General features: G+C 38.1%; 1 protein-coding gene across 1 annotated transcript in view; it reads right to left on the reverse strand.

The window, feature by feature from the left end:
• USH2A (usherin) overlaps nt 1–20,645 on the reverse strand; it is a 767,091-nt gene that overhangs the window by 380,731 nt on the left and 365,715 nt on the right. Inside the window, exons 32-33 of the mRNA XM_042976063.1 lie at nt 15,665–15,778; nt 13,542–13,703 (exon numbers count right to left, since the gene is read on the reverse strand). Coding sequence (XP_042831997.1) covers nt 13,542–13,703; nt 15,665–15,778 — 276 coding nt within the window. The remainder of the gene's footprint in view (nt 1–13,541; nt 13,704–15,664; nt 15,779–20,645) is intronic.

Below are 20,645 nucleotides of genomic sequence, written 5' to 3' on the forward strand. Positions count from 1 at the left end.
CTGCTATTTCTGTTTTACCAGGAAACCATAGCTTAGCACCTGAGTGATTCTGCCTTCAACCCTGCAAAGTTCCTCCCTTTTGAGTGTGGGTGGAACATGTGAATAGAATGAGATATTCCCATGATTACCTTACCTTATATGGAAAAAAGAGCTGACTGTGGTGTGCCCAGTCTAACTATGAGCCCTTTAAAAGCAGAGTTTTCATCAGTTGGTAGTGGAAGAAGTCAGAGAGATTCAACGCATGAAGGGGACTTGATGAGAGAGACATTCTGCTACTGAGATGGAGGGAGCAATGTGAGAGGCTCTAAAAGTCGAGCAGTCTCTGGCTGACAGCCAGCTGGGAGACAGAAATGTCAGCACCAGCACCGCAAGGAATCAAATTCTCCCGATAACCTGAATGAGCTCTGAGGTGAATTCTTTCCCAGAGTCTCAGAGGAGAACTTGAACTGCCCAATTTCTTGATTTTGGCCTCGGGTGACTCCAGTTAGTGACCCAGCCAAACCTATGCAAACTTCTGACTTACAGGACTGTGAGCTGGTGAGCGGGTGTTGTCTTAGGTTCCCTACTGAAGCTCCCTGGCAGCAGGAGCAGCTATGAGACTGAGTCATGGCCACTGGAATTGGGCAGAAGTACCACAGGTCATTCCCAGGCCTGGCCCATAAAAATCTCCAACAAATTATCCTTCATTCTCTTCCCTTACCTACCGCAGCAATGGAGAGAACTCCAGAGCAACCTTTGGAGTCGTGCAAGAGATAGCAGACCCTGCGACTTCATGGGACCCTGAATGACTGTGTAGAGAAAGGAAGCTTTGCTGATTGAACTCTTAACCTGCATAGGGCTGTTAGCTGAGCAACAAATAAATTTCCACGGGGCTTCTGCTAACAGAAACGTGTGTGTGTGTGTGTGTGTGTGTGTGTGTGTGTGTGTGTATGTGTGTGTGTGTGTGTGCGTGCGTCTGAGTGTGTTTACATCATCCAGATTGTCCTAACTGCCCTAATATACAGAAGGCTTTCTACAAACTGAGATTTCAGAGAGAAGAATGATCTAATCATGTAAGTAGGGATGAATTCCATCAAAAAAAATAGCAAGTTCAAAGGTCTAGACAAAGGATTCTTGTATTTTGACCACAAAACAAAACAACAAACAACAAAAACAAACCAAAACCCAAGCAGAAACAGAAAGGAAACCAGCACAGCACTGTAGAAATAAATGAGAGTAGGAAAATGACATATGGCTAAGAAAGTAGGTATGTTGTAGGCCAACATAAGGAGTTTGAATTTTATTTTAAGATTGGATATGAGGAATGAAAAGGAAAAAGTGAAAGATTAATCCAGGTTTTTATTTCTGGCAAAGGGGTGAATAGTATTACTGTTCTGAGATGAGAAAGTCGGGAAAAAGAACATATTTTATGGGAGGTAGCAGATATAATGAATTCAGTTTTGGGGACTTGGAGCAAAATGCATGAAGCAGGAGTGTCCAATATGCAGTTAGAAAATGTTCATGGCTTAGGGAAAAATGTCTGAACTGAAGATAAGGATTGAATCATCACAGGGACATTGTGTGAAGTGTTCCAAAGAGAACCTTGACATAAACCAACATTTGTGGGTGGAGGGAAGAAGAGAAGACAAATGAGAGCTTGAGTAGCTACAGGAAAATTGAGACAGTGGAGTGTCCCAGACACTAATAGAAGAACCTCTGTGATGAAGAATTATGATCAACAATCTGTCAAGGTGTCATGAACTATAGTACTTTCACATGGTCTCTGAACTGGGGACCATAAGAACTTTGACAACCTTGGTAGTTTCAATTGAGTGGTCAAGTATTTATGAAGCCAATGAAGAGGTAGTCGGTAGAATTTTGTCCCCCAAAATTATGTTCAAATCCTAATCCCATTATCTGTGAATGTGACTTTATTTGGAGATAGGGTTTTTATAGATACGCTCAAATTAATATGAGGTCATTCTGATTTAGGGTGGACTCTAAATCTAATGAGACTGGTATTCTTACAGGGTGGGAGAAATCAACCCAGGAAAAACAGCACATAATAACAGAGGCAGAGAGGAGTGAAACAGCTGAAAGCCAAGGAACGCTCCAGACTTCCAGTAACCATGTAAAGCTGGACTAGGCCAGGAAGAATACCCCCATAGAGTTTTCAGAGAAGCATAGCCATGGTGACAGCTTGATTTAGGACTTCTAGTGGAGACTATGAGAGCATAAATTTCTGTTGTTTTAGGACCTAATTTGTGGTATTTTTAAAGGGAGGCTCCTGTAAATGCACAGAAGGTAAGGAGGCAAAGAAAGTAGGCTAGTAGAAGTAAGGACTATGACTGTGGAGGTAAGAAAGGAAAGGTTGGGGGCATGAGTGGGAGAAGGGACTTAGAACCAGAACATGTTTTCTCCATGTTTGTCTTTTTTCTTCTCCCCCATGTAAAAGATATGCTGATGGAGAGAGTTAGTACAGGAAGGGAGATAAGGAAAAGTCAGGCTAGTTGATATAGAAGTACTCACCAAGGTAGGAGAAGATGATCCAGAGGGGGATTAACCCTCTGCAGGAGAATGGGGAAGAAGGGGAATATTGATTCTGATGTAGAAAAGCTAATAGATTCTGTGACAGCAAGCAGAGGAATCCCATTTAAGAGCTTCAGTTTGAGGTAGAAAGGAGAGTCATCTGCTAGATTCAGGGAGGCCAGGGTTTAAAGAACTGTGGCCAATGACTAAAGAACAAGTAGAGAATGTGGGACAAAGCACACTGGGGAAACAGAGATCAAGAGCAAGCATTTAGAAGCCTACTGGAGATTGGAAAACATTGGATATTAGAATAGCACCAATCTGGATGCTTATCAAATTTTCTTCAGCAGAGCTCAGGATCCCCAGGTTTAGGTGTAAGGAACACAATTAGATTGATCGAGATTTGGTGGGTTTCTACTTGAATATGTTGCAATAATAACAGGGTGAGAAAGTTAAAAAAATTGAAAAGAAAATATTTCCAGTTATTACAGAGCTACCTTAGAATGCAAGGAAAGACAGAATCTAACAGATGGGGAGAGTAGGAGAGATTCAGAAACTGAAAGTTTCAAAGAAGAACACAAATATTTTTAGTATGAGTAAATAAGTGAAAAAAAATGGAAAATGGGTGTTGTTGGATAGTGGCATATTTGAAGAATTTTTTTAATTTTTAATGTTTGTTTATTTTTGAGAGAGACAGAGACAGCAAGTGAGGGAGGGGCAGAGAGAGGGAGAGACACAGAATTCAAAGTAGGCCCCAGGCTCTGAGCTGTCAGCACAGGGCCTGATGCGGGGCTCAAACTCACGAACAGTGAGATCATGACCTGAGCTGAAGTCGGACAGTCACCCAACTGAGCCACCCAGGTGTCCCGGATAGTGGCATATTTGAACCTAATATATTAGACATGGAACATTTCTAAGTGATGGCAAGGTCCAGGATACTGAAATGAGGGCAAGTAAGCTAATAGTACAATTGCGTTTCCTATAGATGAGAAGATAAGATATATGACAGGCAGAGCTGTCTAATGGATTGTTCCTATGACAGATGAAACAACACAGGATACTGTCAGACCTGGGGTAAAGAAAGAAGAATGGGGCAAATATAGGTGCTCAAGCCTTTATCAAATCAGGGGAAAGAAGTAGGATGTTAGCAAAAATGAGTAAAACAGAGAAAAGAACTTCTTTTAGTCAAAGAGCAGGAGTCTTATAGGACTAAGTAAGTACTAAAAAAAAGTGAAAAAGTAATCATCTGCAATGATGTATGCTAGAAGAGCATCACAGAATCCTGACCCTATCCTCTTGATTTCTTTTTTTTTTTTAATTTTTTTCATGTTTATTTTTGAGAGAAGAGAAGGTGAGAGAGAGAGAGAGATCGACAGGGAAGGGGCAGGGAGAGAAGGGGACATAGGATCCAAAGCAGGCTCTGTACTGACAGCAGAGAACCTGATGCAGGGCTCGAACTCAGAAACCATGAGATCATGACCAGAGCCAAAGTCAGAGGCTTAACTGACTGAGTCACCAAGGCACCCCATAATTGCTGAATTACACAGACATCAAAAGATGATTTATATTCACTTCAAATGACTGAAGAAGAAATTGCTATCCTCAGGAGAGGCTCAGTTTTCATTTATTTCAAGAAGATATAAGAAATATAACCTTCTCTAAACACCTCCAACCGAAATATAAGTTCCATGAGGGCAGACCTTTTGCACCTTGTGTTTTCCACTGGATCATCAATGCTTAGAAAAGTATTGAGTGTCTATATCATAGATACCCAATAATATCCATTGAATGAATGAGCCATTCCAGACAGATGTGATTGTCTCTTTTCTAAATAACTTTTATTATTGTCATGGGATATATCAATTTTTAAACTGATTTTGTTTAGATGTTTTATCTTCTCCGATATTTTTTAGGTATTTGAAGGAAATCTTAGAATGTTATTAATCAGTGAATCAAATACATAGTTATAGGTTGAATTGTGCCCCCCCATTCATATGCTGAAATTTTAGCTCCCAGTACCTCAGAATGTGACCTTATTCAGAAATAGGGCCACTGTAGCTAGTTATAATGAGTTAAAATGATCGGGGTGCCCGGGTGGCTCAGTCAGTTAAGCATCTGACTGTTAGTTTTGGCTCAGGTCGTGATCTCTCACCTTTGTAGTTTTGAGACCCACATTGGACTCTATGTTGAGATTCTCTCTCTCTGCCCCTCCTCCACTCTTGCTGTCTCTGTCTCTCTCAACATAAAAAAATAAACTTAAAAAAATAAATCAATAAAAATGATGTCATTAGGGTGGGCCCTAAAACAATACGACTTGTGTCTCTATAAAAAGGGGACATTTGGCACAGGCAGCACACAAGGAGAACACGTGTGAAGATGAAGGCAGAGATCAGGACGAAGCATCTACAAGTCAACGAGCTCCAATGATTGCCAGCAAACCACCAGAAACCAGGAAAGAGGCACAGAACACATTGTCCCCATGGCCTCAAAAGGAACTGACACTGGCAACATATTGATCTGGGACTTCTAGCCTCTAGAACAGTGAGACAGTGAGACACGGAACAACACGGAGTGTTGTTGAATCCACTCCGTGACACTTTGTTATGGCAGCCCTAGCAAACTTACACAACTGGTTTAACCAAAAAAAAAAAAAGAAAAAAAAAAGAAAAAAAGCTACATCTTGGATAATTAAATGAAAATTTTTAAGAAGCTTCAGGAACAGCCTACCTCATTAAAACTGTTTACCACATTTAGCATATTAATTACTTCTGAATTATGCATCGGTGTTTGTTGTCATTTACTTTAAAATATTAGTTTACTGATTCTCCGTGTTTCTTCAATTTAATCCAGTTCATTTCAACTCAATTCAATAAGAGTTTGTTAAATGCCAATTGGGTCCTTATTTCTATGTATCATAGAAGACTAGAGATTAGGAAAATAAATAATGACATGATGACTATACCTAATGAACCTACATTTTTGTTTTGGATCAAGATGTATCCCCTTTAAATAAGTTTTTGTCACAAGATAGAATACATTTAAGTGACAGATTTGTAGGAAAGTTATATGAAAGGTTCTGTGAATCAAAGGAAAATGTGGGAATTGAGGTAGATCATCAAATACATTGTGTGACATTTTGATGGTGGTACATAGTGGGGAGGTACGACTGAACTCTACAACCCTGGATGTTATTTCCCTCAATCCCTCTGGAATCCCTTCAAATATAAAGTGCTTTCCTATCATTTAAGAACATAATGTTCATCAACTAGGTTAACAGATTACAGGTAATATTTGGGTACAGGTCTTAAAATATAAATTTAAACATGTTTAATTTCTTCACATACTCATGCACTATAGAAGTATCTTAAAGTAAAAATGACACTTTGGTTTTACTGTTGACAATTAACCACAACTGATATTTCAACATTCTGGACAAGTTATTTGATTTCACTTGACCTTTTGTTACTAAGCGAAAATGGCTCTTTAAGAGTAAAGTATCTACTGTTCATTGACCCAAAGGTCTGGTATGTGGCCAAACCTTGAGCAACTTTCCTAGAGTCTTTGATCACGGAGTTAGTGATCTAGCTTTTTCTTTTAATTCAGGCTTTTTTCCTTGTATCCTCAAGGTTTCTTAGACTTTTTATAATTTAATACTATAGGTCTGTGATATAAAAAAGGGACAAAATATGACTTTAGTTTGTAATAGAGAGAGAGGCACCATGACTCATAGATGAGATCATTGCCTTACCTGAAAACCCTCATATGCTCCGTCTTATATTAATACTCAGCCTTATGGATTAGAACACAAGCATGTTAATTGTATCCCCCCAAAAATATTACTTTCTGTAAAAGGACGGATTTACATGCACCGCATTTGTGGTATCCAAAAATTCAAAATTAAAGAAAATATCAAGGTTAAAGTGAAGCTTTATTTTGCTAACAAAGGATCTTTTGTAAACCATCAGTGTGAATGAGTATAATTTAGCTCAAATTTGTAGAGAATTGATAAGGTTCCTTATAACGCTTGGTTAGAAGTACCTAACCTTTAAATGCTTTTTATTGTGCCATAAGCAATACAGCTTCTTCCGCAATAAATTTTTCATCGTCAGACTTAAGTGTTTGGAAGATTCAAGATGAACATTTCTATTTTGCTGTTTATACATGGTTCTTTTTGACCTTGGCAAATGAGACCAAAAAAAAATAGTTTTTGCACTTTTAGTTGGTTAAAAATATAAATACTTACTGCCTGTGTAACTTTACCAGTTATACATCTGCTTTTCCTCTTTCCTTTCCTTCTCTCTCTCTGTCTCTCTCTCCCTGTCTCCCGCCCCCCCCCTTCCACCCCCCATCACACACACACACTTCTTACACTGCTATTATCCTTGCTTCTTTACTGCCTTAGCATTAGTGATAAATCCCAGGTCCTGAAGAAGCAAGTGGGAGATGCCTTCTCTGGTACAGGAAATCAGCCACATTTACTCAATCATAAGACTACTATAGATGTATTAGATGATACACTTGAAGACATACATGTTTTATGGTTTGATGTCAGATATATCTATGTCTATACTATAGAGTCCCTACTGACCTTTACTCCTTTGGAGTTCTAGTAGTTATAACCAGCAGTGGCCTGGATGAGTTAACCAACAACAATTTATATAGTAAAAAAAAGAATTGCCCGGGGGATCACTATTCTTTCTTTACCAGTTAGCGCAGCTCACATAAACCTCCTGTAGTTTAGTTCTCCCAGTTACCACCATCTTGGTATCCTTGTTTCTGAAAACTTTGTAAGCTTCTCTGCAACATCTCACAAACTTCTTAAAGATTGCCAGTTTCTGGTAGGGTGCTCATTTAAAATGAGAATGATCTGGTTGGCTACAGTTTGGATAGTCGTCATCAATCAGGATGCTATCTAGCCTGAACTTTGAAACCATCCTGGTATGTTGAACAGTCTCACAAAAGGTTTCTTCTTCTTCTTTTTTTTTTTTTTTTACCTCTTTATGAACATACTGTATACACACACCTTAACTGGCTCACAATAGCTCTGTGGGTGATATCAGTGTAGGCCCTTCAATCCTTCAATAATGTTTTTAATCATAAGCTTTAAAGCACAATTGTTTTCACCTCGAAATTCTTAAAAATCTGTTATGGGACAGAAATAAGAGATTAATGGAGATCTTGCAAAAAAAGATAAATGGCACCACCAGAATACCACAAAACTGGGGGAAAAATTAATTGAACCTATACTTTTGATAAATATTTATTTTTTGCAGAAGAAAAATGCATACTAGTTTAAGCTGTCATTATACTAACCTACATCCTATTTTTCATATTATTAGTAATACATAATGTGGTAGTTTATATTCAAAAATAAAACTAGAATGTATATACCTCATGTATTTATCCAGAAATACACCAAGGTTACTATGGTTACGAAAAATCCATTACCTTTGAATACAGAATGAAAAAGTTTGACTTAAAGTGTGTGCTATTTATTATAGCAAACATCAACAGCCTTCGGGAGGTTCTCTAACTGGATTCATTTTTCAGTGTCACAACTGACCCACCATACTACTAGCTTATGGCCTATGCAAGGCAAAAAATTTGAACTGTATGCATTTTTAAATATATTTTGTACTAACTCAAGGTGCAGCAATGCCTTTGACTTTTAATGCTTCATATTTAAGAGAAAGAAGAAAAAAATCCAAACCACCTAGATGCTAAGTGGCTTCTGAATTGAAATGCATTTACTTTTACCTGTACCCACCATGGTGGCAAGATCCATTTGCTACACATAACAGAAGAATGTTGTTTCTATGCGGGGACTTAAAAAGAAGCTACAAATAAATGGAGTAAGAGTGAGGAAAAAAGAAAAGGTTGACACTTTGAATATTTAAGAGGGACATTAGGTCAAGGTATTAAGGAAGTTTTTGATAAAGTAAAAGACAAGGAATTTTAAATAGTGCAGATGATTACAACCAGGGGAAAGGGGGTATAAAACACAGATCTTGAGGAAGTTTCAAAATTATTCCTCACGTATTAAATTTTTACTCATGAAGACTGTGATCAGCTGAATCAAAGTAAAATATACATCTCTAATAAACATGCAAAAAGTATGCACTATAACTAGTTGTTCAACACACAAACAAGAATAATATTTTTCACCTGCAAAATTATCAAAGATTTAAGAACATAACATGCACTTCTGATGAACTTTTCTGGGAAAAAGTATGAAAATGTGTATCAAATGTTTTGTAAAGGTTTACTACCTTGGACAGGTGTTCCCCTTTTGGGAATCTAATAAACATGGATTGTATACAATAATATTTGTCACAACATATTTAAAAGAGAGATAAATTAGAAACTTGAGCACTTTCAAGTGGTTAAATGCATTAATGTGCATTTAGATGGGATAGGATGTTAGCATTAAAATATTTCAAAATATTTTAAGAAAAACTCCTCATAAAGTGGGATTTAGTCATAATAAGGAAATATGCAAGGATTCAAAATTATACATTATAGATCAATTTTGTTAAAATGAGTAAAATACTAGAAGGAATGACATCGTATATTGAGTTTCTATCTGTAGAGTGGGATGATCAGGTGTTAGACATCTGTATGTTTTAAATTACCTTCAATAAGCATATAGTGCATTATCATTTAAAAAATATCATCAATTATTTCTCTTGTCCATTAGACTGCACCTTCAATTTCTCTTCTTACAAATCAACATTTCAGCACTAAGGAGATCCATTCTAAACTCTATCTGGAGAGGGCTGATAGAAGAAACTGCTGTAGCCATTTGGACAGACAGATTCCCTTTCTCATTCTGCCTTCTCTGTGATTCCTAGTAGACAGGTGGACGTTGAAGACATAAATGTCCTGAAATTAGTGCACATTACAGACATAAAATCTTAGAATTGAAAGGGATCTTAAAGGCCATTTTATTCAATCCTCACACAATTTGAGAATCCGTACAAAAGTTGGCTTTCAGCCTACGCCAATAGAAGAAAAAGCACTCACTTTAGGGTGCTGTTACAGACTGAATTGCCTCCCCCCAAATTCATATCTTGAGGCCTTAACTCCCAATGTGACTATATTTGGAAATGGGACTTTTAAAGAGGTGATGAAGGTTAAATGAGATCATAAGGATGGAACCCTAATCCAACTGGACTGGTGACCGTATCAGAAGAGGAAGAGACAAGGGGGCTGTGCACACAGAAGAAAGACCTTGTGAGGACATGGTGAGAAGGCAGCTGTCTGCAAGCCAAGGAGAGAGGCCTCAAGAGAACCCAAACCTGCCAACACCTTGATCTTGGACTTCTAGTCTCCAGAACTGTGAGAAATAAATTTCTGTTGTTTAAGCCACCCAGTCTGTGGTATTTTGTTGTGGCAGCCCAAAAAAGAATAATATGGGTGCTCTGGGGTTTGTAATCAGGCTTTGGTCTCCCTGTCAGTGTTGTTGTGAGGGAAAATAAAATAATGTGCAATCATTTGTAATATGTATTTATGTAAATATATCATGTTTACATATTATGTAGCTTTCACATATTGTGTAAATATTTACATGTTTACACAATATGTTTATGTTAATATGTTGATAATTTGTATGTTTATATAAAATATTTACATATTATGTGAATGGATAATAATATATAATATTGATTCATGTAAAGATAAGATAATATATAATAATTTGATAGTAGAATGTATAAAGATTAAAAGCATGGACTTTGGGGCCAGACAGATCCAGGTTTGAAGTGGTTCCTCCAATATGGAGCAGAATTTCTTAACCTCTCCAGGCTTCAGTTTTACTGGCTATAACGTCAGAACAATCGTGCAACACTTTGAACCCCATCATAATGCTCTTGGCTTCATTCCTCTCCTTCGTGTTGCAGTCCCAATGTGTCTCCTATCTTTAGCCACTTGGGGATGAGAAAAACAGGAAATACAGTTGCTTGTGAGAAGCCAAGAAGGCTATAGAAAACAAAAATACTACCTGAGATTTAATCTTTAAAAACCTACACAACCAGTGAAAATCATCGAGGAATCTATTACCTGGGTAGCTAGAGAAGATGGTTGTGGGCCCTTTAAAGATATTACCATTTCATTACATAAATATTACATTTGGGATATCTATTCTGCTATCCACTTGGGTAAGACTTGCCAAAATTTTTCATTGCAGATACCATAGTCACAGGGTTCTGTCAATGACTCAATCAAGCAAAGCACAGAATTAGTATCAAGTTGTAGGTAGTATTAGACATCAATGTGAATTCTGGCTTCCTGTCTTCCCATTCTGCTCTTTTTCTGGCTGCACATAGAGTCAACTCATAGGGCATTCTGCACGTTTGGGGAAAATTTAAGGCTTATGTTTTGAGACCTGCTATCAGCCACACAACTTTCCTGTGAACTGGATTACCACTCATGTCTACACATGGAAGGGATCTTAGTTTCTTTTTCTCTGGTTTCTACCCTTTTTCTTTTAATTTTCTCCATCATTTTTTTCTTTCCCACCCTACTCACACCCTCCCACCAATTCCCCTTTGCTGTATTCTTTTTTAAATGTTTATCATTTATTTTGAGAGAGAGGGAGAGAGAGAGGGAGGGAGGGAGGGGGGAAGGGTAGAGAGAGAGGGGGAGAGAATCCCACGTAGGCTCTGAGCTCTCAGCACAGAGGACTCAGTCTCATGGAACCAAGAGATCATGACCTGAGCCAAAATCAAGAGTCAGACACTTAACTAATTGAACCACTCAGGTGTCGCAACTGTCTTCTTTTGTTCCCAGCAGTCACCTGACTTCATTCACTCCTTTACTCAACACTATTTATACCTACTCTGCGATAAATCCTGGAGATGCAGTAATGAACAAGACACTTAAGCATACATGTTTTTATGATGCTTATGGCTTAGCAAGGCGAACTGATAAGTAAATAAACAACCTTATTCAAAGACAATACAAACAAACAAAAAAAGAGGGGGCACATAGGTATTCAGTGAGCATAGCTGGGGCATATTAAAATTCATACTTGAGATATCAGAGAAGGTTTCTCAGAGGAAATGTCTGTATTGGGCCTAAAAGATGTGTTTTCTTATATATGATGATATATTTTGGTCCTACAGAAGTGCTTTATGTTATTAATTAATGTGTAAGGTTTATTCTATAATATGCTTTCATTTCTTTTGAAGTAATTTCTGTGGCCCATCATATTTAATTAAAATAATGCCTTCAGGCATTACTAGGGCAATAGTAATCTATTTCTAAAGTTTAAAGCATGAACTCTGCATTCTTCAGGAAATAATATTATTCTCTAAGCACTAAGAATATGTTAGGTGTTTTATTTATAGTGTAGTTCTATTTAAAATCTTGAAAATTGTAGTTGTTCCCATTTTATAGATTCAGAAACTAAGTCTCAAAAGTGAAGTAACTTGTTTTAAGACCACGTTTTTTTCTCATTGCCAAGTAATATTCCATCCCTTTCTATTTTTTGGAATAGCTTGAGAAGGATAGGTATTATCTCTGCTTTAAACGTCTGGTAGAATTCCCCAGGGAAGCCATCTGGCCCTGGACTCTTATTTGTCAGGAGATTTTTGATAACTGATTCAATTTCTTCGCTGGTTATGGGTCTGTTCAAGTTTTCTATTTCTTCCTGTTTGAGTTTTGGAAGTGTGTGGGTGCGTGGATGGAACTGGAGAGTGTTATGCTAAGTGAAATAAGTCATACAGAGAAAGACAGATACCATATGTTTTCACTCTTACGTGGATCCTGAGAAACTTAACAGAAGACCAAGGGAGAGGGGAAGGAAAAAAAAAGGGTTAGAGAGGGAGGGAGTCAAAACACAAGAGACTCTTAAAAACTGAGAAGAAACTGAGGGTTGATGGGGGGTGGGAGGGAGAGGAGGGTGGGTGATGGGTATTGAGGAGGGCACCTGTTGGGATGAGCACTGGGTGTTGTATGGAAACCAATTTGACAATAAATTTCATATAAAAAAAAAAAGACCACATTCTTTTCATCAGAGCCAGAATGCTTGGATCAGTATCATAATACTACTCAGTCTGTGTGACTTTAAAGAAATTACTTAATCTTTCTATGCCTCAGTTTCTTCATTTGTAACATGGTGGTAATAATATCTTCCTCATGTAACATGTTTTACAGAATTCTATCCCACCTTGAGGAATAAAATATTAAAGTGAAAGCTTTTGTCTCCTGAAGTTTCTCAGTCTAGAGAAGACACAAAAATGTAAACCCTGATAAAGCAACTAGGTAAATGTCATAGCCCTGTCCACAAATGCCTCATACTTGCACCTGTATGTGTCCCCACGAAGACACACAAGCACCAACAGATGAGGGACAATGTGTGGCTGATTCCCGATTACAACCTTAGTGCCTGGCATTAATGTGAAGGAGTTAATACATAAATAATTAATCTCGCCTCTGACTCTAACTTGTTGTGACCTTTCATGAAGAACTTAATATCTCTCAGCCTCAGTTTTTTTCATCAATAATGTTTGATTCATGATGTCTTACTTGATAGTCACATATAGTATATAAAATACCGTACAATATATAACCACTATAATTACTACACAAATATAAGCACAGTTCAGATACCAGGCAACAAGACATGATATAGGCTTCTTGTGTTTTACAAGGTTTTCAGAAATTTATTTCATTTTACTCGAGTGTCATCACATTATAGTATGATCTGGGCATATATACCATGTTTCTTCTCAAATGGCCCAAAATTCAGATGATACTGAGTCACACGTCTGAGTCTCAATGTTATCTCACATTCATGAGGATTTTAGAGTAGCTAACCCATGTGACACTGGAATTTGTCTGAAGTGACATTGACTCAACTGGGCATTGTGAGTGTGATTAGGGACCACACAAGAGAACCAAAGAACAGGAGACAAAATAAGTACCCCAGTTTTAAAGACCACACTTTCAGACAACTACAGACTATAGTTATCTGAAATATACATAGAGTAATATGGACTACAACTATTTACTGATACCTATAGAAGTCTTACCTGTGACTGTATAGTTCTCTTCACTGCCTGAATAGATTATCATCCCATCCATATATAAGGAGTACTGAGTTATAATACCATTTGCTTTTTTGGGTGGATTCCAGGAGAGTAACAAAGAATTGGGAAGAGATTTGGCTACTGGTGGCTGAACTTCCTGTGGGGCTATGAAAAAGAAAAAAAAAAAAGATTTATAGAGTCTAATTTTAGTTTACTTTTCTAATTCAAACTTTTCAGACCTAAACCAATAAATCATGAAATAAACCTGAAATCCCACGCATGGAAATATTCTTGATTCGTGGGCAGCTTGTCAGTAATTGCTTTAGGAACAGTACTAAATAACTGTCCTGAATTTATGAGAATTTGCATCAGTGATGGATGGGGAGTATAACACTAGTTCACTTGACTGATGCCTGTGTTACTTCATCAAGAGTATTATTAACCCATAATCTCTACTTGGGGCTGTGCCTATTAAAGCAAATTAAACAGATAGAGTCCCTACCCTTGAGGAGCTTTTGATCTAAGGTGGGTAACGCTGGTGAGGGCAGTTCATAATAGACATAAAAATACACCTCTCTGTACCTATAGAAATAACCATAAGTACAGAATCCAGTTAATTACATATGAAAACAACATTGCATTTTTTAAAAATAAGGTTCTGTTAATTTTCTGTAAGGGTCAATAAATTGGAATCATAGGAACTAAAAGTTTTAAAATATTGACCCTAAATACATCTATTGTTTGGTACATTGGCAGTAACTTGAAGAAAAAGCTGGAAGAGGAAATTCCTTAAGTAATGAAGAGGGAATGGTGAACGGCACCAGTAGGAATCCCTCTAGGGTACAGCTGTGAAGTAGGTTGAAAAGGTACCAGGCAAAACCTGGACAGAGGAGGTGGTGTGTATAGAGAAAATAAGGACAACAACAGGGCTCTTGTCCCATATTGATGCTGGTGGAAGGATTTGTAAGGGGAGAGGATCATCCAGTGCCCCAACAGAAGCAATGACACATGAAGAGAAACAGTGCTTTCCTCTGTAGGTTAGACTGAGGGGACCCTTGAAACCAGTGATGATAGGTCACTGATGGTGTAGTCCAGGTAAGGAAGCTCTGGTTGGGTCAAGTGCAAAGCACAAAGAATAAGGCCACACAAAGGTTTTCACAGGCTCGTCTCTCCTCTCCTGGTTTCATCATTTGGGGCCATTGTCTTTCTGTTACATATCGTCTGTGTGAGGGGTACTTGCTAAAGGACTTGAAGGAAGGGGACAAGAGGGAGTCAGGAAGGGGGACAGATGGATACTGAGGGAGAGAGGTTGGCTGACTCTTCCCCCGAGGATCAAGCTTTTCAATCTCTTCAGCAACTTGACAGCTAGATGGTAGAAACAACTTGTAATTCCCCTCATCCAGGAGAGAGAAATATAAAGCAACAATGCTTCAAATGTTTGGAGAGCTGTTATCTCTTGAAGTGATGCGTTCTGATGCTTGAGCAAAGCTTTCACTTTGGAGTGCTAAAATATTTTCTCTTTCTCACTGCCTTCTTAACGTACGCTTTCTGAAACATTAATTTATGCCAATAGTTTGTAAGTCCCAAGTACAACAAAAGTGAGACTTCAGTCAGAAGGAACCGAGCAGTGATTAATAATGCCTCAACCGGCATTTGGAGGCTCCATCATACTGAAATAATTGTTGCCTGTGCTGGTGTTTAGCAGTTCAAAGAGACCATGGAAATCAACCGTTTGATTCTCAATTTCATACTGTGCCGTACAATCAATTCTTTTTAGTCAGACTGTCTCTAGATTTACTTCTGAGCCATAGTAAAATGAGGAAGCTTTCATTAATCTTTCAGATGCTTCATATTAATGACAAGGCTCTTGCATGAACAATGTAACAGCAATTAAAAAGCCCATTAATCTGCATTACAGCTATTAAAGATGCATGTCATTAAAGGGTATGGAGTTTGATTCATTTTCACACCCCCCCAAAAAATGGAGCAATTATGGCCTGGCAATGCACTTTGTCATCAAATTAGGTTGGGGTTTTCCAGCAAATGGCCTTGCAGCATTTAGCTCTTCTCCTATTTTATTATTCATAACTGAAATGTGGAAGTCAAGACCTTTGAAATTACTTTACCTTCTTGTGGAGTAGAGATGTTCAGTGCATGTGAGCTCTCAGTACAGCCAGCCAAAGTGCAAGCAGTTAGGGTTACTGCATAGTTTTTGAAGGGTAGCAGGCCTGTCAATATGCCTATAATAAAAAGGGGAAAAGGGAGGTTTGCATGTTTACTGTATGCAGCCATAAGAACACTGTGTGTGGTAGGGAGAGAGAGAGAGAGAGAGAGAGAGAGAGAAGAGAGAGAGAGAGAAGGAGAGAAAGAGAGAAATATATGTAGAGACACAGATACAAACAAAAACATATGCCTCTTTAATGCATTTTCCTGCCTGTGTGCTGATTACAGAATGGAATGACGAGTGAAAAAAAATTGTGACACCAATTTATTGTTAAAACAACTCAAAACAGCATTTTCCCAAATGTGCGCCTCAGAACATTAGTGCCCTGAGATGTTCCTCTTTAAAAATGGATTTCCATATATAGTTCGTAAAGCAGAGCACAGTGTATTTGATAGTTAAGATGCATATTATCCCATTCTAGGATTCTAGACCTCCTGCAGAATGAAACTCTTCAATTTTCTCTAACCCAGCATTTTTCAGCCTATTCAACTAGAGTCCTTTTTACACGGCATCTATTAACACACTTTAGGAAATGCTACTCCCAAGAGTGGCTTCATTACTTTAACGGTAGGATACACGGATACAAACTATTTGTTCATGTTGCAACCAACAAAGATGCAAATCAACACAGTCGAACAATTAGCAAATTAGATAATTATGCTTTTGTGCTTCTACTTGCAAAATTATTAGTTTATTTAATTAAGACACCTGTCTTAAACAGAAGTGGTACACATGGAAGTGTTGAATTATCCCGGCTTGGTGGTGAATAGATAAGATTTGTTCAGCAATTAAAAGTACCTATAGAAATGAAAGCACATTTTGTTTACTGATGTTCATAACCAAGACAGAAGTTCTTTATGTACTTAATCCTGGGAATTAAACAAGTATCAAAAATACAATTTGTGTATTTGCTCACCATTGTTCTTCACGGTGGACATTTTTCAGAGTCGTCTTTAATCCTAACTACATAGATTTTCATCATTCTTATGTAAAGATGGTCCCAGCATGGTATCCCTTTATTGTGTAAACCATCAATAGCCTGCTACAGAATGTATATTGTCTAAATGTGCCAATACTGGCAACAGCTTGCATCATTCAAACAAAATTTAATGTATACGTTTTCTTATTTCCTCTCCCTAGAAAACTTTTAAAAATCAAAAGAGCAAAGAGCAGAACGAAACAAAGCCCATAGCCATTGTCTGCTTTGGCACCTCACACTTCAGTGATGCCTTCCAGTCTTCATTCCAGCAGCTCCCCGGCCATCATCCTGGGCCGCCGAGCCCTCTCTGCTGCCCTTGGTGCCATCATGTTAACTCATGGAGGAAGAAGACTGCAAGCCAGTGAGCCAATACGCATACACGTGCGACTACGTCACGCCAAATTCAGCTCCCTCTATCTTGACACCGCCTCATACGGTAACCTTCTGCTCTCTTCCCCTTCTGCTGCAATGACTGTGACTTCCTCTTGAATTTCCCAGACCATGACCCGTATTCCAAGTTCACTTTCTTTGAAGAAGTCATGTTTCCTCCCACTAAATGTCTTAAAGAAAGTATACATCACCATCTACACGTCCTCATCACATGGTGGTAGAGTGGTCAAGAGAACAGACACTTAGGCCGGATTGCCAGGGCCCAAATGTCCGTTCTGCTGTTGATTTCTTATATGGGTTTGGGCAAGTTGTTCAGATCTCTGTGCCTCAGTTTCCTTACTGTAAACAGGTAATAACTATACCTATCTTGAAGGAGAGGCCTCAGTTCTCATCTGTGAAATGGAGATAATAGAACTTACCTCAAAGTGTTACTAACAAGATTAAATGAGTTTAGGAATATATGTAAGGAGAGAGCTCTAGCAGTTTCCTGTGTGCACTGTGCAACCCAGTTTCCTCCTACTAAATACTGATTTTTATCTTCCAAGATGACTGATCTCTAAATATCAGATCAAATCCTTATCTTCCTCACTCACTGGACTTTGACTCCGTCAGCTTCCGCTGTGCCATTGAATTTTCCTGAGTTGTTCTCCTCAGCCTCTGAGAGCTCCTTTCTTCCCTTGAACTGATTGGCTCATCTTCCTTTCGCAGCCCTATAAATGGCTTTTGGTTTACAAAGTCGGGCCTTCAGGCTTCTCTCTTCTCCTGAACACTTACCTTTGTTAGCTCATCAAGTCCTCTCTCTCATTTATATCTGCAGACTTCACCTCTCTCCCCCAGCTCTGCTTCTGCACCTCTATCTCCAGGTCATATATCCCACCTGGACGTCCCACTAGCATTTCATTCTCCTCTTGCTCTGATCCGAACCTGACAGTCTACACTCTTCCCTAAGCTTCACTTTCCCATTTCTCAATGTTTCAGCATTATCCCAAAACTCCGGACTCAAAACTAAGGTAACCCTGCAAGATATGTTCTGGTCGTTTTATCTTTTCAAAAAAATTAGCATTTGTCACGTCTTCTTATTGCCAAGTTTGAGTCTATTGTGAGAGTCTAAATAAGACAACTTGTGTGTCTGAATTAGTATAATGCCATTCTAACAAGAAATGAATCATCTCCCAGAGAATGAGACTTTTATTCCTACAGCAAATAAGAAAAACATGTTGGGATATGAGACTAGCTTCCCTTGTTCATCACTTAAGCTATGTGACCTATGTGAAAAGCATTCCCTCTTATGGATGGTCATGATTTAGCTGGGGCAAAGGAATGCTGTGTCCAAAGAGATCCAGTGGTTGTATCAAGCTGGTGCTCTGAAATCTTTAGTATGGGGATGCACGATACAACCAGGTAATGTCATCACTGAGAAACATTATAAAAGCAATTCCATTATTTTACAATTTTGAAGACTGGCCTTACACAATGCCTTATCCTGAGACATTATTTCTTTCCAAATCATGGCTGAAGTACAGTGTTGGAATTATGACAGTTACATCAACTTAGCAAGAAAGGCATTAACATGGACTTTAAGAAGGATCATGTCAAACCAGATACTGAACGATATCACATTCATTAAATGGTCTTCAGTATTTTGTTTAACTTTTTTGCCCTCACTAAAGGAGTTACTTTGAATGTATACGTGTATTATGAAATTCCTTTGCTAAGTCCTGCCACCCCCATTCTTAAACCTTAAGGAGTTTAAAAAACAGGAAATGCTCTACTCATAAAACTTGCTTTCTTCAGCTTTGTGCTCTCATAGAGAAGTTGGCCAAATTGTATTTCGTAGAAATATCCTAAGATTCTTAGAGAAAGATGCTGGAGAGAAACTAGATCATCTTTCAGGCCATTCATCAAAGTGCTCACATTTCCCATTTCGAGGCAGGTGAAACCATAACAAACACTGAGAAATGAGAGCTGCAAAATAGGAAAAAAGAAGAAAAAAAGGCAAAAGGTGATGTTTTGGTTCTTGCCAACTTCAAATCCCAGGTGGAAAGTTTTGGATGGTTTGTAAATTGTCACTTTCAAAAACTGTGCTGTACTTTCTGAGGCTAAGGTACCATTTCTTTCCTATATCCAATGAGGATCTTGCTCATAATGTTTTGTCTCAAAGTCTGTCAAAACATCAGAATATTTTGTTTGTTTGTTTGTTTATTTATTTATTTATGAGAGAGAGAGAGAGAGAGAGAGAGAGAGAGAGAGAGAGAGAGAGAATGTGCACAAGCAGGGAAGGGGCAGAGAGAGGGAGAGACAGAGAAACCCAAGCAGGCTCCACACTGACAGCACAGAGTTTGACTCAAGGCTCAAACTCACAAACTGAGAACCAAACCCTGAGATCATGACCTGAACTGAAATCAGGAGTCAGATGCTTAACTGACAAAGCCACCAGGTGCCCCCATAATAATTTTCACCTAAATACAGATCAGTATTATCTACTTCCATAAGAAGAGTAATGTAATGATTCAGCACTGTTTATCTCCTTGTTACAGTTAGTGCTTGGGGTCAGAGAGGGGGTTTTGTCAACCTAGCCATCTTCCCTAATTCAGAACAAAGTCAACCTAGTGTCTAGGACATGTGGTTTACATCTTGTTTCTTAGTATAGAGAGTTTATGAAGATGGATTAAAATTGATGGTGTAAGAAATTCTGCTGTTACCAAAGAGGGTAATTATATTCTCTCCAATACTATGTAAGATAGCCTTTCTTGGATATATGCATAAAGATCATTGAGTGATTGGCCTAATGGCCTCACTTTAAGTGTCAGAGTCTTACTTATTATACACTCTCCAGAAAAAAAGGATAGTACTACCATGATAGTATATCATCATCAAAACGTATTTATCATTTCTTGTCTATGCCACTGGGAAAGGTAGTAAAGAATACATCTGATCTCTATAGTTTCTAATCCAAGAAAATATTAGATCTTGTAAGCTCCTAATGATAACAGTAATACAGAATAATTCATAAAGAAGAGTGCTTGTATATATGATAAGTGGACAAGGGCATCTATAGATCTGGATTTCCTGGTCCAATGTGATAGACCTTTGTCTATCATTTAATTAATGACAAAGAGAAAAAAGGATAATCATTGAAACTATGTTTCAGTATTATATTAAAAAGAATACCAAAAAATATACAATGTGACTTATTTATAAATGAATCCTAGATAGAAAAATGTGGCATATTCTGCGTCCATAGAAAACCCAATGAGAGAAAGTGGGGGTAATCTCCCTTTATGACACCTGGGGTGTTTAGAATAAAGAAGTATATCCCGACAGTGAGAAATTTTAAGATTGGCTCTCTTTCTTTGAGACATCACAGAGAAGTCTTTTTTTCCTTTGAATTTAAGACTGTCCCAACCCTCTAGGCTAGCCAAATGACCTCTCAAATTTCCTTTCAGCCACAAAACTCTGTGAAATGTCAGGAAACCTGCCAGTCCCTTTTGATAATGGAAGAGGATGAGCTGAA

This window comes from Panthera tigris, chromosome F3, assembly GCF_018350195.1.
Source record: "Panthera tigris isolate Pti1 chromosome F3, P.tigris_Pti1_mat1.1, whole genome shotgun sequence".
NCBI lineage: Eukaryota > Metazoa > Chordata > Mammalia > Carnivora > Felidae > Panthera > Panthera tigris.